The 24,086-nt window shown below is 36.0% G+C and overlaps 1 protein-coding gene and 2 long non-coding RNA genes across 4 annotated transcripts in view; 1 reads left to right on the top strand and 2 right to left on the bottom strand.

Annotated features, from left to right (window-relative positions):
• Nucleotides 1-12,552, bottom strand: part of LOC141550020 (uncharacterized) — a 35,526-nt gene extending 22,974 nt beyond the window's left edge. The window contains exons 1-2 of the long non-coding RNA XR_012484482.1: nucleotides 12,469-12,552; nucleotides 10,965-11,016 (exon numbers count right to left, since the gene is read on the bottom strand). This is a non-coding gene — a long non-coding RNA (uncharacterized LOC141550020). The remainder of the gene's footprint in view (nucleotides 1-10,964; nucleotides 11,017-12,468) is intronic.
• LOC141550019 (uncharacterized) lies at nucleotides 1,815-6,281 on the bottom strand. Its single transcript, XR_012484481.1, has 2 exons — nucleotides 5,947-6,281; nucleotides 1,815-3,958 (listed from the first exon to the last, which is right to left on the bottom strand). It is a non-coding gene; the product is annotated as an uncharacterized LOC141550019 (long non-coding RNA).
• Nucleotides 6,298-22,764, top strand: QNG1 (Q-nucleotide N-glycosylase 1). 2 transcript variants are annotated; one of them, XM_074280170.1, is made up of 5 exons: nucleotides 6,298-6,412; nucleotides 6,551-6,905; nucleotides 8,948-9,207; nucleotides 17,172-17,367; nucleotides 21,107-22,764. In XM_074280170.1, exons 2-5 carry the CDS (start codon nucleotides 6,569-6,571, stop codon nucleotides 21,337-21,339), a joined length of 1,026 nt encoding a protein of 341 aa, XP_074136271.1. In that variant the 5' UTR covers nucleotides 6,298-6,412; nucleotides 6,551-6,568; the 3' UTR covers nucleotides 21,340-22,764. The 2 variants fall into 2 exon arrangements, with proteins under 2 accessions (XP_074136271.1, XP_074136270.1); XM_074280169.1 differs by having other exon boundaries at nucleotides 6,309-6,468.
• Nucleotides 22,765-24,086: the final 1,322 nt, after the last annotated feature.

Raw genomic sequence — 24,086 nt, 5'->3', positions numbered from 1 at the left:
TTATCACTTACTTTAAATCAGATGGGACTGAGTAATCACCCTTATAAGTTACAGTGAATTAAAATTCTACAAAAGAAGCTGTTCCAGAAGAGAATTCTCAAGAATTAAATTCTTGAATATCAAGAAGAAATAATTCCAATGAGGAGAAAAACCAGGCATTTATTTCAAGGTATGCGAAAGTAATTCCTCAACCAATTTTGATTTTAAAAGACATTGCCAAGAAAATGGAACTACGAGCAAATTATTAGAATGAATTTAAAAGTGTGGCATTATCCTATTATATTACTATTGTCCAGAGTGGTAAAGCTAGAATGAACCATGTCTGCTACTTAACTCGTACTTGTTGCTTGTGAGTGAAAACCTGCCCCAAGAGCAATATCTAGTTGACATCAGACCATGTTTAACATCTATCTACCCCAATTATCTTGTGATATAAAGCTACCACTCTTCCACTCCCTCCCTCCCAGTTGTTCCCTCTTCCTCCACAGTCACAGTTGTAAAGGGCTGAAACTCTTGAGTTGATGTACTGAGGTAGGACAACCGAGCACTTAAGGTTAATTACTGATTGGACAATACTTCCTGAAGTAGAGGTGGAGATCCTGCATCCATCCGATTCACTTTTATCCCTCAAGTCCAAAAATAAAGACCAAGCACTTTTGCTTATCCTGACTCCTGCTCATTCTAAGGTATCCAGGGTGCTAATTCAGTCTTCACAACACTAATCAAATCAATATTATCACTGCTTCTGAAAAGGACATGATAATTAATTGTTCTGTGAACACACTTATTATTATTGTTTCTTTCCGGACTAAAACTTCTCTTGCCACCAAGCCCTTACATACTGGAAGCTCCTTAAGAAGGAAGCTTATGCATAGTCCCTCCCACAGCATAGGCATTTAATAAATGAATGGTCCTTAATTCATTTAGTAAGTCAGTAGATAGGTTAATGAGCTAGCCAAGTCAAGAAGAGATTAGGAATTTTTAAAAGCCATATTAAAGAGGAAGAACAAAGTAAGATAGGACCCTTCTCTGGAGATATGAGACAGTGATTTAAAATGACAAAAGAGAAAGTAGAGCACATAAATTCTTGTTTTACTTCTATTCTAAAGGAACATTCAAGGAATGATCCTTGAACTAGAAAAACAATGAAAAAAAGGTAATAAGGAACAGATACCTATGATAACCTAATTTCCTTCAATAAGTTCAGGGCAGGATAAACTACATTCTGTAGTACAGAAGAATTAAAGGATATAAATGCTAAGCCACTGAAAAATCACATAGAAACTTCCAGGCTAAGCAGTCAACCAAAACTAAACATTTTCTTCGGTCCCCACTCACTTTAAAAACTCATCTCCAAAATAAAAGAGGAATTATATTCCATTGGTTGAACAATTACATTGTCTTCACAAGTCAAAAAACCAAGAAGCCTAACAAGATAATAACTTTATGAATTAACAATGGAGAATACCAATATTAAACAAGCTCACTCTGCATGCCCTTTTCCTGTCAACTTATGCCTCAGTAGCCTATTGTCAGTTTGGGCTCTAGATCCCACTCAACAATTTCCTTGATGCTGCTAAAGTCTGTGAGCACACTAACTTATGCCTTCATCCTATCATCTGGTGGCCAAAAGTAGTAGACTTCAACTCTGTTTAGCTATTTGCAGAGGATGGAGTATTATCTCTGTCTCTCATCTCTTGCTGATTAGCTATGACCTTATGTAAGTTATTTATCTTCACTTTAATGATGTATAAAACAGGAATAATAATGGAATCTATCTCCTAGAATTATTGTGGGAATAAAATGAGATAATATTTATAAAGTTCTTTGTATTTTTTTTTGCTTTGCAAATCTTAAAGTGGTAAATAAAATTATTATTGAACAGATAGCAAAAAAAGGAAGCTAATGACAAAAAGATGTACAATATGTTGCAAACTTTGAAGTATTGGATAATTATTATCACTATCCTTTATAAATTGGAGGATTTGGGAAGGGGCAATTTTATTTTGTATATAATCCTCATCAACAAGGAAGATGTCATTGCTGGAGGAAAAAATGAAGAAGCTATGGAAAACAATTCTGTACTTTACAAGCATAATCCTACCAGAAACAATTTTTATCCCAATCTAAGTATTTCTGCTTAGAAAATCAAACATTGATCAAAGATGGACTCAAGAGATTTCCATTAGCTGAAGCAATCCTAATATATTTTAGTCCTTTCCTGAACTGGTCTCTCCTCTGACTACCAAGTTATCTTCTCAAGGGTTTTATGATACTCTCTATCTAGACTTTCCTCCTTCCAACTCTTCGTGTTGTTTTGATGAGAAATCTTTCATGAATATCTCTGAAGGCTTTGCCCTGGACTCTCTATCCTCTCTACATTCTCTCACCAACTTTTAAAAGCTCAATTATGAAAGTGACTACCAGGATCTATATATCCAATTTTAGTCTCTCTACTTCCTTCTATCACCGATGGGTCAAGATAGACATGGATGATAGTAGGTAATAAAATTTTAATTTGTTGAATTGCTGGATCATAAGAGTAGTCAATGGACAGCTGGGTGTATAGTGAATAGAATTCCAGGACTCAATATCAAGAAGACTTTTCTCCTCCAGTTCAAATCTAGCCTCAGATACTAACTCTATGACCCTGGACAAGTTACTAACTCTGTCTCAATTTCTTCATCTGTAAAATGAGGTAGAGAAGGAAATGGGAAAACACTCCTGTTCTATGCCAAGGGATCATAGACTCTGAAACAATTCAACAAAAGTCATCCTTACCAAGCTGTGTCTACTTGGGAGGAAAGTTTTCAGTGAAGTATTACAGTTTAACATGTTTATAAATGATTTAGGTAAAAGCATACTTATCAAATGAGAAGAATACAAAGTTGGGAAGGATACAATGTCTCAGATGATAGGCATCCAAAAAGACTTGGACAAGTTATGATCTACTAAGATGAAATATAATTGGGATAAATAAAGTCTTACATTTAGTTTCCTAAAAATCAATTTCACAATCAAAGCATGAGGCTAGCCAGCAATATTGTATTAAATGAATCAAGAATGTGATATATGGCCTAAAAGATCTTGCAACCTTAGGCTACGCTAAGGGAAGGATAGTATCCAGAAGTAGAAACTTTTGGTCAAGTACTCTTCGATCAATCACACATGGAATAATGAATTTGGTTTGAGATGACACATATTAAAGAGTGTACAAAGGAGGGCAGTAAGCATGAAGGGGATAAATTATCAACACAGTATTTTTCACAGAATGGGCTCTTACTGCTTCTTAGATGGTTGTTCTTATTAGTATATTTATCTTCTCTCCTCAATTAGATAATAATTGTGGCAAAGTCCAAATCTTATACTTCTTTGTATTGCCAGGCTGGGAACACACAGTTGGAAACATTTGTTGACTTAGGTAGAAGACAGTGATTAACAGGGGCAAAAGAAAAATATCTGCTTTACAATCTTCATCATGGAGTTCTCTGTCAGTCTACTTGCTCTTTTCCTATTTGATTAATTAGGTCTTTTTTAGTTGTTTAGATTACTAGAAAATTAAAGGTGTTAGGTTCTTACTAAGTGCTAAATTGATACTTAACAATTCTCTAGTTCCCACCTTTACTGGGTGTTTAACACCTTCGAAATCCTGGGCAGGAGCTTGCATGCTTAGGAGGAGCAAGTTCATTGGTTGAAGTAATTTTCCCCAGAAGCCCTTGTGTTATCCCACGTCCATTCTCTGGGAGGATAAAAGAGGGTAGCACTCGAAAAATTGAGAGTCTTGTCTGGGCCAGAGTTGAGGCGGCTCTCTGGAGGAAGAAGTCTCTCCTCTAGACCAGAGAGCTATCTGCAGTTTCTGGAGACAACAGCACATTACATATAATCATATAATCAGTCTTCTTATAATATCTTTGCTAATATTTCATTTCAGTGGATATTTCAGTGTTGACTTCTTTTTCTGGAAAATTAAATTATAATTATTAGAGAGTTTCTACAACTTTTTCTTAGAAGGAACCTAAAATTGTAAGTCATTCTATTGAGACACTGATAGGAGAACAACTAGGAGAAATATAGCAGTAATCCTGAGGCCCCTAGACCTTAGGAGTGCTATGCTATTGTTCTAACAATCTGTTTGTCAGTAATCTTAAAGTCTCCTGGTTTTAGGAATACTTAGTATAGTTCTAGAAACTTTGCTATCACCAGATGACAATTTGTTAGGTCAGTGATAACAAGGTTTCAGAGACAAATGCCTATGTCCATATCCAACTACTCTTCAGTTCTGCCTCTGGGACACAAAATTAGCATATCAGTGACATGAAGAAACAGATCTTTGTCTTTTCCTATAAATTTGTCTTTTTGCTCCTGGTTCTTTGTGAAATCCTTTTGAAACTTAAGCTGCTTCAATTGTCCTTGCAGTTAGGATAAATTTTGCCCCTTGACTTGGGAGATGGGCTCAAGCCTACACATTCTTTTGAGATACTTGGGGACACTGGAGTCTCCCTTTGAACCTCAACACCACCAGGATGCTACCAGCCTACCTGGTTTCAGATAGTTTTTAATTTCTTTTTTCTTATAGATTTTTATTTACAAGATATATGCATGGGTAATTTATCAGCATTTACAATTGCAAAACCTTTTGTTCCAACCTTTCCCCTCCTTCCCCCCACCCCCTCCCCCAGATGGCAGATTGATCAATACATGTTAAATATGTTATAGATAGTTTTTTAGTCTGACCTCCAAGATGACTAAAAGTTGAATTATATTAATGGTTAGTTATAATACAGCATGACTAGTGGTTTTTAAATAAATAGATGATCGTTATTTAGCCTCGGGGGTTGTTTGATATTACTTGGAATTTCCAGGTGCCCATTTATTAAATCATCCAAATAATTATATTACCTCTTGATTCTTTCAACTATTGTGGAAAAGAAACTACTAAGTGATCTAGGCATAATAATAGCAGCTGACATTTCCCACTAAAATCACTTTCTACTTACTCTGTATATACATTGTATATATTTATTTTCATGATATCCTCCTCATTAGAACTATTGAAGGCCATGGCTGCTTTTGCCTTTCTTTGCACCCAGAACTTAGCAGCACAAGGCCTGGCACCTAGTAAGAGCTTTATACATTCTTGTTGACTGACCAGGTTGTATAGCTTTCATATTCACTATTTCTTCATAACAACTGTGTCAGGACTCTCATTTTACAATTAAAGAAATTAAGACTCCAGTTAAAAGGTCAGCAGCCAGTAATTATCAGAGGTAGAATTCGAATTGAAGTCTTTCTGACCCTGATTTATAGATGTCACCAATGACATACTTCCTACCTTAAAAAATAGGTAGTGGAGGGAAAGTACCCATTTATTTCTCTACTAAAAGAGAAATATCTTTTTTAATATCTTTGCAAAATCAGTAGTAGTAAATTGTTTTCCTCACAAACTCTAGCAAATCAAAACAATACATGAATCTCCCAAGTACAAAACAAATTATTACAATTAGCTTCCAGCTGCCGAGCTCTGGCTAGGGACCCAAAACAAAAAAGGGAAAAATAATCAAACGTGGTAGGAAGGAGTCCCAAGGATTCAAGTTTATCTGCACTGTTTGCTTACCAGCACTGCCATTAAATGCCAACACACTTTCCCTCAGCACCTAGTAGGACAATGATCCAGGATGCTACATCCGGGTCCAAAAGGCACTAACCATCCCCAGTTAACTAAAGCGGGACGGTTTCTACGTCCAACATGAACCCTAAACTAGTTCTGTGGTCTTAGAGCAATCCCTTCCCTTCCCCCTTTTTTCTGCCTCCTCTTAAGTCAAGTCAAAGCGTGGGACCAGAATGTTTCTAAAGAACTTTTGCATGGCTCTGGGGTAGCTGATGCCGGGCGGGGAACAAAATGGCGGACAGAACCACTCTTCTTTGCTTCCCCCACGCTTCACTTGCCTTCAAACCTCCAGAACACTTTGGCAGCCTTGGAGACCAGGTTCCTCCCCCATCCCAGTGGCCCCTGATCACCATAGAAACGGGCTAGAGCCCCCAAGACTAAAGCTGGCCAAGTATTCAGCGATAGCCAACGATTGGACGAAGGAACGCCCAAACCGGAAATATCTGGAGTCTGGAACTGGCGCTAGTCCTCCCCCTCCCCGACGCGTCTCGCCCCTCCTCCTCACGGAAGCACGTGGGTTAGGGGAACCGCGGACTTTAAGGCGAACGGCGGACTCTGGGCCTTGCAGTCCCTTCCCACGTGATCTCTCTCGCTCCGGTACGGTGTCTCCGCCCCTGTGCTAGTGTCCCTCCCCGCCGACTTCCTCTGAGACAGCAAACTGGAAAGAGGGGCTGCAGGTGCAGAGACAGTGGTCACGCGTCCTGCCAGTTAAGAGTGGCGTTCTCTCTCGCGAGGAGGCAGAGGGTGGGTCCTGGGAACTCGAGACGCGGGAAAGAGTAGGATCCTGTCCTGACTGGAAAGTGAGCCCGTGGGAAACTTGGTGCGGGGCACGCTAGCGGAGCTCGGGGTTTGCCTTGGTTGTTTTTCCTTTTCATTTCACAGTTTCGGAGGGACGACGCCATGGAATCCCCTTTATCCCCACGAGAGTCTGCGAAATTCGTGGCCGACCGTAGCCAAGATGTGATTGTTGAAAAAGCTGGAGTCGATCGCGTGGCCGAGATGCTGCTGGAGAAGGTTCCGGGCCGAGAGTTCGGCTTGGGGGGCTGGAAGTCCTTACACGAGCTAAACCCTCAGGCGGCCGACGAAGACGCGGTCAACTGGGTGTTCGTGGTCGACACTCTCAATTTCTCCTTTTGGTCGGAGAAGGAGGATCGCAAGTGTATGGTGCAGTATAAGGGTAAAATGTACAGCGGCTACTGGGCTCTTTGCGCGGCAATCAACCGAGCGCTGGATGAAGGTTAGCTCCTGGGCCCGGGTTCGCGGCAAGTCCCAGGAAGTCAGCTATTGGGAGCTTTTTTGTATGACTTAAGGGTGTGAGCAGAAAGATTTTCGTTTGGACCGGGCGGGTCCCACGGCTCTGCAAGTGGGAAGAGCCCAATAGCAATTGCCCCCTGCTCTAATTTTGACTGGTCAGCAGTACCTCCAACCGTATTCCATTAAAAATACCTCTATATATGCTAGGCACTGTGCTAAGATTCGGTGCCATAAAAGGAGCAAGAAGGAAAACAGTACAAGTTTTCTGCTACCTGAAGTTACAGTATGATTAAAAAAAAAGAAAAGAAAAGAAATTCTTAAAACAACAGAAATGCTAAGATAGGGGATGTCCCATGGTAAAGCTACTAAGGATGGCAAAAGTGGAGAAGACACCTACAATTAGGGTTTTGTCAGTGATTTTTTTTTTTTTTTTTTTTTTTGTGCTATTGGTCTGCCTTTTGGTATGGTTTCTGTAAGATTTATTTGGTTTCACATATTTCTAATTCAGCACGATTAGTATACATTCCTTTGCCATTGAAGGTGGTACTTTGACATTTTTATTGTGAGTAGCACATTCCAAGAAGCAGTGATAATTTAGTGAATAAAATGTTAGGTTTGGAGTCAAGAAACCCTGAGTGCACATCCCAACTCTGGTAATTCTTGGCTGGGTTATCTTGGGCAAGCCACTTAATCGCTAGGACTTCATTGGTGGAGGGCTAAGGTCATAAAGTCAAAGGCACTTCTACAGTACAGTGCAATTATTATAGAGGAAATATCTGAAAATATCTATTCTTACCCCCTCTTTTTAACAGATGAGGAAACTGAGACCCCAGGTTAGGAAATGGACTTCCTCAAAGTCACAGCAGGTTAGAAATAGCAAGAGCTGGAATTTGAACCTAGGTCCATTGACTGCTGATCCAGTGCTCCTTTCACTACTATTTTACAATTGCTCCACATTCACAATTTTAAATTTTCTGTCTAGCATTAGTACTTAATAAGAGTATAGAAGAATACAATAAAACATTAAAGCAGTTTTGCTTTTGTAAAATCTTGCTATATGATATTTATAGATTTGCTGTATACCCAGAATTTTATATTTTCTCCTAAATAAATTTTCCTTGCTTTAGTAACTATCCATTGAAATTCTTTCTGAGAGTAATCAATACATTGCAATGGGAAGTATTTGTTTTTAACTTTCATTAGTCAAAAATATAAATGACTAGGAAAGAGTTATTATTCAAACTCCATCTTATTTCTTTGTGTCCCTTTGGAACTATAGTTGAATATAGAATTCTAAACTCTGGGAAGTTTTGAGATGAATTTTAGCTTTAAACACAATAAATTATTGCTTTCAAGTATATATTTTCTAAAACTAAAACATGTCTCTTACTTGTAAAGAATATGAATTATAGTTGTATCCTGAACACTAATAATGTACTTTTCCTAAAAATCATTGATTACATCACACATTCTTGCAGTAGTGAAGGTATTTTGAATCAAAACAAGCCTTGTCAAAATTCCCATATCTCCCCTGGGAAAAGTAGTATTGTGGAAACTGCAGTGAACTTGGAGGGAAACTTGTGTGACCTTGGCTGAGTCACCTAATCACATTTCTAGGTTTAGGATTCCTCATCTCTAAAATGAGAAGTTTATAATAGATAACTTCTGAAATCCCTTTCATCTCTGACTGATTCAATATGCAGTATTATATTTTGCACTGTTAAAATCAATGAAAAACTTACCTTAGCGTTCAGAACCACTTGTCTTATTCCATACCAACTAAAAGTCTCAAACTTTTCAGAATAAGTGCTGGAGAAATTTGAGCTCCCTCTACATATGAATAATTTCTTGCTGGAATTTATGTTTTAAGATTTGAATTTGTTTGATGGAGATCTTAACAAAATATTGAAAATAGAACTTAAACTCAACAATTTATATTTTTGACTTCATATTTGTGTAAAGTCTCAAGTTGTTCTTTGAAATATTTTTTGTTTTTGCTTTTCTTCTTTCCCACCTCCCTTCAAGGAATACCCCTCACTAGGCCTTCATACTATGCCACAGTTACCCTTGATCAACTTCAGCATATTTTGCACTCTGATACAGATGTGCCTATGCCTTTGATAGAAGAAAGGCATCAGATTCTCAATGAAACTGGAAAAATTTTACTTGAGAAGTTTGGAGGGTCTTTTCTTAACTGTGTTCGAAAAAGTGACAAAAGTGCACAAAAACTCCTGTCCCTCATAGTTGAAAATTTCCCTTCCTATAGAGATGTGGCTGAATATCAGGTGAGTTGGTTTTTTTTGTTTTGTTTTTTGAGAAATTAAAAACTCATCTAACAATTATCCTTACTAGTACTGTCATGTTACAGAATGCTTCTCAAAATTACTATGAAAACTTAAATTGCAAAAATGTAGCTGGAAACTGCTACATTGTACAGTGGATAAAATGCTGGGCCTAGATCAGGAACATCAGAGTTTAAATATTGACCCTAGGGTCAAGTCATATAACCTTTTTCAGCCTTAGTTTTCTCATCTATAAAATGGAGAGAGAATAATAGCACATATCCCATATGGTTGTTGTGGGAATCAAATGAATTAATATAAGTGAAATACTTTTCAAACTGTTAAAGCATTATGAGGTTGCTATTATTGTAATAATAACCAAAGATTTTACAGTTAATTTTTAACTTTCTTAATAAGTTCCTTAATTATTAAAAAGATTGTCTTCAGTCCTTCTGGCCATTCTTTATAATCCTGGCAATGTCATCTCTACTAACATGGCTTCTGTTAGGACTTTGCAATTATAAACTTCATTGTCATTTGGGAGGAACCCTGGGCATCACTGAGTCTTAACCCTTTCATGTTAGATGAGCTGAGGCCTAAAGAGTTAAATGACTACCCAAGGTCATGCAAGTGGCAGAGGTGTGTTTTGAACCTGTGTTCTCCAACACCTAAGCCCATGTTATTTCCAGTATAATATGTCACTTCACTCTCAAGCTTTAGTCCAGCAGTTCCAATTTCTTACAAGATAGTTCCTTTTGGTACTTCCACTATCAAATTTATCATGTCTAAAATAGAAATCATTGCCTTCTGTCCCCAGATATTTTTTTCCTTTTAATTTCTCCATTTCAATTAGTATTGTCATTTTCTTTCTGAGCTTAAAAACTGTTATTTTAGTCATCTCTGTTACTTCCTTTTGACCTCTCTAATGTCCCTTTCTAATCCAACTGGTAACCATTTATTTAACTTTGGTGTGAACAATGTGTCTGATTCCTTCTTTTACATTCTTACTCTATCATCTATGAAGTAATACACCCAATTCGGCCCGTGATGACTATTTATTAAATAATAAATAATCATTTTTCTATTACAGTAGACCTCCACCTGTCATACTTTTCTTCAGTCTCCTTCTTTTTATCCATTTTATAGATTACTATCTTGAATTATTTCTCTAAATCACAACTTTTAACCATCTACACTCAAAAACCTTTTGTGGTTCCTCACTGCTTCTAGAATCAAGTCCAGGGATTCTGCCACCTGATTATAGTATTGTTTTTCAACTTTATCTTCCAAAACTTCACATGTATATATTTACTTAATGCTTTTTGACAAATCAAGCAATTCACCATGCCCTGCAATAGTGGTTTGCTGCTCTACCTAGGCCAATGCTGCTCCCTTGGTCTGGGATCCCTCTTTCCAGCCTGTCAGAATCCTAAAAGGCTTAAGACTCATTCTCCTTCTGTCATTGCTCTTGCCATAAGCTGAAAGTAAATTCTTCTTTTTATCTGTCTGTAGCACTTTATAGTTCTTTTATAACAATTCATTCTACTTTTTTTTTTTTTAATCTATACTTTCCTAGATATAAACTTCTTTAAAAAGAGACCATATTATTGTAATCTTCATATCCTCCACAATGCCTTTTTGGATAGATGTCTAATGATTATTTGTTGAACTGTATTTTTAAATTAACTTAATTAAAAATTTGTCTTAATTTAAGTAGCAAATAAAATGAGAATCAAAATTAAACTTAGTTAAAAATTTACCTCTATAAATGATTGAAGCTTAGTCAGCATTTTCTTAATTTTGAATAATTCTCTGTGAACAAAAAGCAGTACCATATTTAGTATTAAAATTATTAAAAGTTCTGTTCTGATTCCTGTCAATATCGACAGATTTCCTCATATTTTGCCAGATTTACATTTCTTGGTTATTTATTGTTTACTTTTGCTTATTTTCTCTAATAACAGTTGTTAGATGAAATCTAAGATACATATAAAATTCTGTTTTATAACAGCATTGTTGTAGGGTTCAAGTATTTTTCTTTATGATACATTTTGTTTCATACTTCATAGTACTTTAACAGTATTAAGTTGTATGGAGAAAACATGTTCAGAAAGTTATGTTCCTTATGAAAATGTTGGGGGTTTTGAAAATGTTATTTTATATACTTTAACATATTTAACATGTATTGGTCAACCTGCCATCTAGGAGAAGGGATGAGGGAAAGGAGGGGAAAAATTGAAACAAAAGGTTTTGCAATTGTCAATGCTGGAAAATTGCCTATGCATACAATTTTTGTAAAAATTAATTAATTAAAAATAAAAGTGTTGCCTGAAAAAATGTTTTTTTTTTTTTTTTATCATTTTTCCAGTTATATGTAAAAACAATATAACATTTGGTTTTAAAAATTTTGAATTCCATATTTTCTCCCTCACCATACACCTTCCTTCTCCTTGAGGCAGTAGACAATTTGATATACATGTGCAATCATGCGAAACTTGTTTCCCTTGTTAATCATATTGTGAAGTAAGGCAGATTGAAAAAAAATCAGGAAAATAAAGAAAATGAAAACTACTATGCTTCAATCTGCAGTCATACTTTATTGATTCTTTCTCAGGAGGTAAATAACATTTTTCATCATGAGTCCTTGAGAATTATCTTAGATTATTTTATTATTGAGACTAGCTAATTTATTCATAATCATCCAGTATTGCTGCTGTTGTGTCGTATTTACCTGGTTCTGCTCTTTTCACTTTGCATCAGTAAGTTTTCATGGGTTTTGTTTTGCTTTTTAGTCCTGCTCATTTTTTATAGCACAATAGCATGCCACAACTTGTTCAACAATTATCCATTTGATGGCCATTGCTTCAATTTCCAGTTCTTTGCTACCAATAAAAGACCTACTCTTATAAAATCATTTTATAGAATTCTCTGTAACTTTGGTGCCACGCCTTATGTTAATCCAATATATGATAAATACTTTAAAGTCACTCTTATAAATTGGGCTAAATATGATCTATAAATTGAGAGATAATGATTTTTCTCTTGTATTTATTGACATTGAATATTAACCTCTTTCTGACTTGATCATTTCATTGCTTTTTAAAGGTTATTCTGAATTGAATGTTTTTTTTTTTAAACTAATGACGTAATAGTAGCTTCTGTTGGTTATGTGGTGCCTATGAAATGATCAGTTATAGTTCTTGGTCCAAAATGTATGCGGTTTTAAAAAGTATTAAATATTTTACAAAAGGGCTTTTCTCTTACCCCTTCATGTATCCTGGGGCCACAGTGGTTGTGGCATTGCAGTGATTTGAGTCAAATTTTCAGAGACCTCAAGATGTAGTGAATTCAAAACATACAGAAGTTCTGTTTGCTTTTAGTTGTCATAGATTCTGTTGTCATGGAATCATGGTTTCCTAGTTTCATGGGAGAAAAGAAAGAAAACAGTTAAATTTAATAGATGTCATCTATGAAATCAATGAAAATCCACTATATGCCAACTATTGTAGTTTTCTTTTGCTTTATGTGTTAGATACACCCCTAAGAAAGTGTATTTTTAAAAACTTAAAATTTTTTAAATGTATTTCTATTGAATTTCCTTCAAATGAGCCACACTGTAAAGGGAACATAGGTATATTGACTCATTCTTCCTAAATTCCCTCATACTCCTCATCTTTCTGTTCCTGTTTGGGAGTTACTATTTTTCCTTTCTAAAGTTTGCATTCTCAAGAGTAATTCCTTACCCCTTACATCCAGTTAGTGACAATGTTTCTTCAACTTATTTTTTACTTGATTGTTCTCCTTTTTTAACTACAACCACCTCAATTTCGGGGCTTGAAATTCTTTCCACTTCTCATTGCACTCTAATTTTTCCTTAAATTTGGCTCTTTTAAATACTTGGAATATACCACATTCCATATTCCATCTCCATTTAAATGGTAAACCCATACCTGGAATACTTATCTTTTTCATATCCATCTCTTGAAATAGTGGGTTCCTTTTATTTTTTATATATTTTTAAAAATTTTATTTTATTTATTTTTTTTTTTTGCTGAGACAATTAGGATTAAGTGACTTGCCTAGAGTCACATAGCTACGAAGTATCTGAGGTCACATTTGAATTCAGGGCTCATGCTCTATTGACTGCGCCATCTAGCTGCCCCTTACTCGCCTCCTTTTAAAGATCAGCTTAAACAGAAACTTTTCATCAGGAGTAAGTAGAAAACTTAAATTCCATTAAAGAGCTGATTTCTTTTTTTCCCCATGTAGGATTATATTTACTCTTGCCACAGCAATTATCATTTATTATATAAGTCCTTACATTTGAAATATATTCCAAGCTCTCCTTTCCTTTGCATTTGGCAGCTGCTAAACCTTATGTAAATTTTGTTGTGACTCATTGTTATTTGAACTCTGGAAGGATCCCCAAAATTTGTTTTCTTTAGTTGCCATATTTTCCGGAAACATTGTCCTCAGAATATGTAGGTGGCTCAGAGTCAAGGATGTTTACCCCCTCATCCCCCAACTGACGGAATTTGCTACTTTAAGCCCTAACAAAACTCTTTGTAGCTGAATTAGCTATAAACCTGGCTTCAGCAGCCTAGGCCAGACTGATAAATTTTTTTGTGAATTTGGGACCCTTTCATATAAGGAAGGAGGGAGAAGGGGCTGATACCACTCCAGCTATCCTACTCACTCATGCTCTCCGTTTCTTTTTGCCATGTTTTTTTGCTCTCCTTGAGTAAGGGACTGGACCTTTTCTCCCTTATTACTTTCATTTTAATTCTTAAATACCCAAGGCTCTGCTTGTACTTGTGCTTGTGACTCCTTTGTATGTGGTATAAAGAGTTCTGACATGCATGTGCATTAGCTTTTTTTTTGTAATAAGTTACTACTCATATAATTTGGAGTCACATCTGTTGATTGACAGAAATTTTTGTCTTGTATTTTTTCTGTGACCCGAAAGTGCTGGATTTTGGCTGTTATCCAGGGAGTTTTTATTTTGGGATTTCATTTAGGAGGTCTTTGCCTGCTTGTTTCAAGAGCTTTGGCAGTTCTAGGAAAATCTAGTGAAGATTTTTTTTTTTTTTCTTTCAGTAAAGTGGTTTATCTATCTAAGACACATCTCACGCAGCATATTGCTGCTGTTCAAGTTTTCAGTCATGTCTGACTTTCGGTGACCCCATTTAGAGTTTTCTTGGTTAAGATACCAGAGTGATTTGCCATTTCCTTCTCCAGCTTACTGTACAGATGAGGAAACTGAGGCAAATAGTGTTAAGTGATGTGCCTAGGGTCTCATTGCTAGTAACTGTCCAAGACTAGATTTATACTCAGGGTGTTGTGTCTTCCCCCTTAAATACTATTTGCCCATTATCACCATTACTATTCAATATTGTATTAGAAAATGTTAGCTTTGGCAATAAGAAAACGAGATTAAAGGAATTAAGAGTGGTCATGAGGAAACTCATATGGGGTCTTGTAACTAAATGTGGAATCATGAAATTGTCATATCAGTGAATAATTTGTAATCTTATTTTGTAGACCTATATGTCCAAGGTCATGTAAACATTTCTTGAGTGAAAAAGTATTGTGAATAAAATAAGGAGTCTTGCTAATCTAATCCAGGATTGCTACTTAGGTGCTTTGAAGTGCAAGTACTCCTCAATGTTATACTTTTTATAAGAAAAATAATCTATATGAGATGCTTCCATGACTTTACTACCCACTCATTCTTCAGTTCCCTGCAATCTGACTTCCAGTATTATCAAAATGTTAAGCCTGCTTTTTCTGTCAATCAGTAAACATTTAAGTGCCTACTATGTATCAATCACTGAGTTAAGCTTTGGAAATATTTTTTAATAGGCAAAATATTGACAGTTCTCAAAGTGCTTTCACTAATGGGGACTACAACATGAAAACAACCATGTACAAATAAAAACATAGGCAGGATAAATGGGTGACAATTTAAAGGGGAAAGGCAGTAGAATCAAGAGAGGTCTAGAGACTTCCTATAGAAAGTGAGCTTTTAGTTGAATTTTTAAGGAAGACAGACTATGAAGAGGACATGAGAAGGGGAGAAAATTCTAGCCAGTGAAAATACCCAAATATGAAGCGTTTTGTGTGAGGAATAGCACAGGATCACAGATATTCAGGAACACCAAGATCTTTTCTGAGCTCATCAGTTGCCCTGACTGAATCTCATGGCTTTTTCCTCATGTCTCATCTTTCTTGATTTTTCTGTGACGGTTGATAATGTAAACTGTTCCTCATTCTGGATGCTCCCTTTCTTTGGCTTTTGAGGAATTGCCCTTTTTAGATTTTTTTTTTTTAACCTATCTAGCTTGGTTGATCTGCTTCCTCCCATTCTGAAGTTGAAAGGGTGTTCTGAGGTTTTGCCCTGGATTTATCTTTTTTTGTGTTCTCTCATTTTGTTATCTCACCAATTCTTCAAGCTTCAATTGAGATTTCTATTTCAGTAATTCCCAAATCAACATAATTAACCCCAAACCTCTTCCTGAGCTTCAATTCCATATTTCTATCTACCTACTCAAAACATCCATTTCAAAGTCTTATCAGAACTTATCTTTTATAATATCTTGCCAATTTTTGTTGATGGTACAGATTCCTACTGGTCACTCTAACTTGAAAACTTTTCAGAGTCTATATGAGTACTTGTCAGGGATTTTATAGAAATTATTTAGTCAGTTAATTAGTATTTTTTAAGTACCTGCAATTACCATGCATTTTGCTAGGCACAGGGAATATGTGCCAAAATGAAGCAGCCACTGCCCTCAGGAAACGTATATGCTATAACATTTTCATATACAAAATAATGACAAGATAACTTGGGAGGCACACAATTGCGGATGTCAAGAAAGGTTTCATATAAAGTGGCATTGAAGCTGAGTGCCATCTTTTACTTGGTGCCACTTTGTGGAATATTCCGATTCCCCCTAGTTGTTATTGTTGTCTCCTGATTGTTTATCTTCTATTTGCTTATTCATATTTTATCACCTCAGTAAAAAAATGTAAACTTTTTTTTATTTATTATTTTTTTTTCACAGTATATATGCATGAGTAATTTTTTTTTATAATATTATCCCTTGTATTCATTTTTCCAAATTATCCCCTCCCTCCATTCCCTCCCCCCCCCATGACAGGCAATCCCATACAAAAAATGTAAACTTCTTGAGGAGAGGTTCCATTTTTGATTTTTGTTTTTGTATCCTCCAATCCAAAACAGTGTTTGAACACTTTAGGAATTTAATCAATTTGAAATTAAAGTAAAAGGGACTTTCAAAATAAGTTTACAAAGGAATTTTTTTTCTATTAAAAAACAAAGCACAACTAAGATCAATAAAATATTCCTTACAATAGACCATTTTTGGAGATATGAAACTAAAATACTCAATGATGAGGAGTAAACTGAGGTCTAAGCCGAGATGGGTCAGTTCCTTTTCTCTCTCTCCTTCCTTCCTCAAAGTAACCAAGGGCAGGGTCGGCAGCAAATGAATTTGCTACTTAATGCTGTATGGAAACATAGTCTTTATTGATTAGAATGGAAACACCTGAGAGCAGGTGGGCAAAATGGCTGCAAGGTACAAGGCCAATTTTGCAAAGAATAGATTTTTGAGGACTCTGTTTTATACAAGAGCACAATCTTTCAGATGTAGTAATGTAAGGAGGTTCTGGAGAGTGATGTAAATAAGATAAGGATTCTCTTGTTATCTTTTGGGTACAGACAGAAGTCTCTTCCCAAAAAGGAATTTCCTGCTGGCATTTGGTCTATGTGAGCAGATTAGAATGGGGGCTGTAAAACCCCAGCCAGCTCAGATAGCCCAAACTAGTTTGACCAGATCTTGTATCAAAGGTCCAAGTCCCAAATGGAGTTGGGGATCAAACAAGGAATATCAAGGGGCTACCGACCCCAACACTCAACTAACAGTTTTCCTTTTCTCATTTATTAGGGTAAAAGGATTTCATTTTACAAACGAGCTCAGATTCTTGTGGCAGATACTTGGTGTGTATTAGAAGGAAATGGAGATGGCTGCTTTAGTGACATTTCCAGTATCACCATGTTTGCTGACTACAGACTACCTCAGGTTCTTGCTCACTTAGGAGCAATAAGATACTCTGATGAACTACTGAAGAAACTTCTTAAAGGTTTGTGACTTGTTTATAATATAATGCTTTGCTTATACTCTTTGGATTGTCCTGCACTTTATGATCTAATGTAACTTAATAGTCATTTTTGGTCATTCATATCTTTTATATGGAAATTATAAAAATCCATAGTGTTAGGATTCTTACAAGGTGCTAAGTTACTGGAATGGATAGAGACAATAATTATCTAATTTAGCATGGTTGATCTGATCCTACAAGGAGATGTTATGAGCCAGAACTTGAAATAAGGTACTGAGTGGAATTGAGGAGACAATGATTAAATCTAATTTAGCATTGATTTAATCCTACAACAAATAATGGTTTCCTAGTGATGAAATGATTGGTGTGTACTCAATGGGCAGCATATAAGCAAGAAGCTCTCAGGGCCAAAGAGGACTTCGGGAGATTCAGAGTTAAGATTCATTCCAACTTCCACCTTTGTGCTGGCTAGAGACATTGGAAGGAGGAGAGGCTGAAGCTGGCTAGAGAGATTTGGAGGGAGCTCTTGGAACCAAGGAGAGAGATAGGCCTCTGTAAAGCTAACCGAGCCCCCCGGAAAAGATTCAGTACTTTGAAGGATACAATAAAGGATCTGGACTTTAACTCCTGGTTGCATTTGGGGGTTATTAAACTGAACTGAAACTAAGGCTGCCCTCTAGAAGCTCCCCAACAAATTGCTCCAAGAGAACGATTATATATTTAGAGAAGAGAACACTAACTACACCATGGCAGTGTTTACATTAGAAAATAATTATCTTTAGAGTTCCAAATTTTTAGTGATCCTATTAAATGTAAGTAGATACTATTGAAAGTCCTATCATATCAGTTTGGATTTGAATGAAGAGAGTGGTATTGTGTGGAGAACTCTGAACTTGTTTTTCTCATTAAAAGTTACTTGATTGATTGTTTCCTTTAGCTATTGTCTTTTTTTGCTTTTCTTCCTTTTGCTCTTAAACCTTTAAAACATTTAAAATATCTCTTCACTATCTACTTTTTCATTAACTAGTTATAACCTGATGGCTATCCCTACAACTCTTCTGAAATTGCTGTTTGGAAAACAACCAGTTACTAATGACTTTATTATTAATTTTTTTAAAATTTTTTATTTATTAAATATAGTGACTTCACACTTTTTAGCCTCTCTTCTGCATTTAACCATGAACTGAGAGAGATCTGAGTATCCTTAGAGAGACCATTGGCCTTTCTCTTTGTGGAACTTTGGATAACATATTCAAAGCTCTTTGCATTTCAGTTTCATCAATTTTTAGGAAGCATGTTTAGCTTCCTAAAGTCAGTCCTTAAAATCTCTCTGAACTTCTCATCTATTCACATGATTTCAGCTGTTAATCTGCTTATTATTATTAGTTCTCTCATTTATTTTCAACTACACACTTAATTTAACACTGTCTCTCCAAGCTGAATATGATCTTTACCTAACCCTACCTTTCTTGATTTCTCTGCAGTGTTTGAAATTAGCATTGGTTGATTAACCCCCTTTTCTAACTTGATCTCTTCCTGGCTTTGTACATTCCTGGTTCTCCTTCATTCTTTTCCTAACCCAGTAATGTAGCTGTTCCTTAAGAACCTTACTTTTGTTTTATCATTCACTGTTCTTTCTCAGTGATCTCATCTACTGTTTTCATCAATTATAACTACTATTAAGATTCTTTTCTATTTCTCTTTCCTCTTTCAAGTCTAGTTTTGTTAATTTTAAAATATTTTTATTTTGAATATAACAAATGAGCAGTTCTGCACACAAAATATATTTTGCCTTTTCTTTATATAATAAATGTAATTGTCAAAGATATCCTGCTTGTCTGTTTGCTTTTAGATTTCTGTGCATTTTGAAAAAAATGCTCCACTGATGTTTTTTCTTCTTTTTTTTTTGGCCTGCTTTATCCAAAGCTAGACCACCCCACCCATCCCCTCCTTAGCTGAAAAGTAAAAAAGAAAGGGAAAATCAAAACCCTTATAAAAAATATGGGTAGACTGTAAAACAGATATTTCATTCTTTCATTCTATACCTTGAATCTGTCACCATCATTGGTTTCCCTGAAACTAATCTTTTCATAATCTTACATGAATGACAATAATATAATAAATAATAAAAACAAATAAGCTATCTATAATCATGAAAACATGGAATTATAGAAATCTTAATTACTCTTAGAGAAATAAAAATTAAAAGAAATTTCAGATACTACCTCATACCTATCAGGTTGGCTAATATGACAGAAAAGGAGAATAATAAATTTTGGAGATGTGGGAAAATTTGGATTCTATTGATACTGTTGGTGGAATTATGAATGGATCCAACCATTTTGGAGAGCAATTCAGGACTATGCTCAAAGGACTACAAAACTGCATATTCTTTGATCCCGTAGGTCTTTAATACAAAGAGATTTTTTTTTTTTTTTAAAGAAAAGAAAAGACATTATTTGTGCAAAATGTTTCATACAAATTTGTGATGGAATACTACTGTGCTATAAGAAATTATGAGCTGATGGATTTCAGAAAAATCTGGAAAGATTTTATGAACTGAGGCAAAATGAAGAGAACAGAACCAGAAGAACATCATACATAACAGTAGTAATATTGCATAGTGGAGAATTTTGAATTATTTAGCTGTTTTCAGCAATACTGATTCAAGATAATTCCAAAAGGATCTGTGATAAAAAATGGATGGAAACTGAATATAGATTGAAGCTATTATTTTTCACTTTTTTTCCTGTAATTTTTTCCCCTTTGGCTCTATCTTCTTTTACAGCATGACAAATATGGTTAAAAAGCATAGATACACAATAACATTTCATTGTATTCATATGCCAAAATTTGTTCATATACTTCTCAATTGATGGTCACTCCTTTAATTTTCATTTTTAATTGCTATAAATGTTTTTGTACATATGGGTCCTTTTCTTTTTCTTTTTTTTGGATCCTTTTCTTTTTGGTCTCCTTAAGGTTTGGACATAGTGCATAGGTGATTTTTAAGGGAAAAAAAATTGCTTTCCCAGTGACTTTCCAGAATGTAATTTTTCCTTTTTTGCTATCTTTGCTAAAGATAGGTGTGCATTAGAACCTCAGAGGTGTTTCAACTTTCATTTCTCTAAATATTTGTGATTTGGAACATTTTTCCCTATAGGGTTATTGTTAGCTTGGATTTCTTTATTTGAGAACTGCCTATTCATATTCACTGACTATCACTTACTATTGTGTAATGACTTTTATATTTAAGTTTTGAATCGGTTCCTTATGTATCTTGGATATGAAACTTTATCCAGGAAATTAAAAAAAAAAATTCTCAGTTAATTGTTTCTCTAACTGTATTGGTTTTGTTAGTGCAAAACTTTTTTGGTTTTATGTAATATTATCCATTTTGTCTGCTGTAATCTTTTTATTCTTAGTTTGGTCATGAACTCTGCCCCTATTCATTGTTATAAAAGCTAATTCCTTTCTCTTTTTGACAATTTTTTTCTGTGATCAGGTGACTGCTACTCCATAGAAGATTAATTTTGAACTCAAATGTACACCCTACCTCAAATAATAGAAGTTTAAAATATTGACATCATTGCTTATTTCTTTTCCAAAATGCTTACCATTTTGTTTGGTTTTTACAAGATTAAATAATAAAGATAAATGGTTACAGTATTTGCAGATATAAATTTAGTTACAAAGTCTTTATTCTTCATTGTATGATTATATCACTTGTTTTTAATGTTTTCCTCATTTTTTTCTATAGGAGAAATGTTTCCATCTGGAGATAAACAAGAAGTGGAAATCAGAGGCTGTTCTGTTTGGTGTGTTGAGCTGATTAGAGAGAGACTTTTAAAACTTGTTGAAAAAAGGGGACTTAAAATTGGTGTAGATATAAATTCAATTCTTCTTGATTATTACTTGTGGGACTATGCCCGGGATCACAGGGAAGATATGAAAGGAATTCCATTTCACAGGACCCGATGCATATATTATTGATTATGCAAAGTTCTAGTCAAATCAGACCCCAGAATTTTGTAACATGTAATCAGTTGTGCACTTTATCTTTTATTATGTGAACCAAGAAAAAGTGTAGCACATACTGTGGGGAAGGAAAAGGATTTATTTCACTCTTCCTCATCAACCTTTCTTATTTACTTTTGTTCATTCCACATTTTTAAAAAATTTCATTTATCTTCTTAGTGCTCTAATTTTGGCATTCCAATTTTTGTTTTTGCAAAATTTCTTTTTAAAAGTTAACCATGGGGCAGCTAGATGGTACAATGGATAGAGCATCAGCCCTGAAATCAGGAGGACCTGAGTTCAAATCAGAACTCAGACAACACTTCCTAGCTGTGTGACCCTGGGCAAGTTACTTGATCCCAATTGCCTCAAAAAAAAAAAAAAAAAAAAAAAGTTAATCATGCTTTTTTAATGTGATCGATTTTCGGGGTGATTTTTCTGCCATGCATTAGGTATTTCTTAGTTTCTATCCATTTTCCATTTATTGCACTCATCTGTTTAAAATTCTCATTTGTGTATGTGATCATGAATTGTTTTGTAATACCAAAGAAACTGAGGCAAGCAAAGATTGGTTTTTGATCTTTAATGTGGAATTTAAGCTAGCTGACCAGATGGGACTCTTGTCCAAAGCATTGAATGCAGGATAAACTGAGAGAGGGAACTTATATAGAGAGTTTTAGCTAACTAGGGTTTGCAACCAGAATACATAATCTGAGTACACAATCTTATAGGGGAAGATAAGGCAGATAAGGGGGTGAGGACACTGGTGGACAAGCCATAATTCCAGAAAAGGATCGTAATTTAATCCTGACAGGATAAGGGTTCAAGATAAGGTCTAGGGCAGGAGACAGGGAGGCATGGGGTAATACTCAAAAGGAGGGGAAATCGTCCTAGCTAAGATTGAGATATTGCACCTGGAGTTGATGACACAATGGTATGTAAAGGTAATCAAAACTTCAAGGTTTTTCCTGGGCCCTATTTTTAAACTCAATTTCCAGTCCTAATAGCAAGGAAGGGGAAGGGGATGATGGCTCAATAGTATAAGTGGAAAAAGCAAGTGTATACACACATAAAAGTGTATTTTAATGACCCTGTTACACAATAATGATATTGTTGGGGGGGGGGGAAGGAATTAAGTTGAGTTAAAACTAATTACATGGGGCAGCTAGGTGACAGAGTGGGTAGAGCACTAGCCCTGAAGTCAGGAGGACCTGAGTTCAAATGTGGTCTCAGATACTTAACAGCTGCAAGTCACTTAACCCCAATTGCCTCAGCAAAAAAAGAAAAATGTAATTATGTTTAGGATATATAATAGACACTATAAAGATTATTTTTGCAATCTATTTGCAGTCTAATTTGCAAATGTCTGATTTGAAATTGAATAAACTTTTTAAAACGTAATTTTTTTAGTCATTGTGTAATTTTGAGATCCTTTTAAAATGTCTGACATTTAAATTGCTTTAAGTGCACCTTTAAAATAAAATGATTTATAAGTTTGGCATGGAAATTTTTAAAAACATATATCCGACTCCAGTCACCATTTGTCACATAATTTGCTTCCATGAGGAAAAAGGTCAATGGAAGGGTCCTGGAGTCAGAAGACTTGGGTGGGAAGCAGAGACACTGTAATGCCCAGGGGACCTTTAGCATATTCCAAGCCTCTGCATCCTTGGAATGAGGGAAGCGTCTTAAAGGGCCTCTGCTGTTCTAAATCCTACTAATCATCTGTCTAGTAGAGTGTCCTCTCGCTCCTAGTCTTTGATGCGAAGGTGGAATCGAAGCCCACGGGGCTGGTGATGGATGCTTTGCTCTACGACTCTTTTTCGCGAGGAGCTACACTGGTGTTACACTGAGCGCGGAAGTGAATCCAACAGATCCTAGCCCAAGGTCAAAGTTTCACCACATTTCCGGGCTAGTTCCCTTGTCGACCAATCGTCCGCCGCGGATTGCTTTTCTGTTTCCGGCGCTTTCGGCTGCAGTTTCTATGGTGACCTAATTCCTGCTGCCTTGGATTGGGGATTGGAGTTGAAGTCCGCTGAGGATTTATTGAGAGGGCAAAGACTAGTGTGTAGCAGCCCCGGTTCTTAGGCCGCTGTTTTCTCCAGCCGCTGAAGGACGATGAGCATTCAACACCTCCCGGAGGGATATTTGTAGGCAGACTTTAATCCGAGTGGCCGCTCATGCGGGCCGGGCTCTGCACTGCCGGTCTGGAAGCCCCGCGCTCCCTCCTTTCTACGCTGCCCTGGGTCGACATCTTTCCCCCAGCTGGGGCGAGTACAGCTTGGGCAAAGTGGAGAGCGGTGTTTTGGGCGGAGAGGTTTCTGTGCTCATTTTTCTGTAAATGATTCGGAAAATAATTTACACCAAATGCCATTAGGAAGATAGTGTAAAGAATAAAAGAAATGATAGAACTTTCTATTTCTTGGGAAGGGGTTTCCGTCTTAGTTTGGGAGCGCAGGATATTCTAGAAATGAACAAAAACAAACAGGCAGCAATAAAACTTAATTAGAAGCTAATTGTCCCTAAAAATAGCGAGGGGACTGGATAGAGCTTGGACTTGGAGTCAGGAAAACGAGTTGCAGTCTGATCTAATCTGCCTCAGTTTCCTCAACAGAATAATTATAATGACCTTACTACGAAGGGTTGTTAAGGTGATATATGTGAGAAGTGCTTAGCTATAAAGTGCTAGGACTGTTACTGGAGGAGGCATCTATAAAAGTCAA

This window comes from Sminthopsis crassicaudata, chromosome 1 (genome assembly GCF_048593235.1).
Source record: "Sminthopsis crassicaudata isolate SCR6 chromosome 1, ASM4859323v1, whole genome shotgun sequence".
NCBI classification, from domain to species: domain Eukaryota; kingdom Metazoa; phylum Chordata; class Mammalia; order Dasyuromorphia; family Dasyuridae; genus Sminthopsis; species Sminthopsis crassicaudata.
Note: the sequence above shows the minus strand (reverse complement) of the source record. Positions and strands in the feature narration are given on the sequence as shown.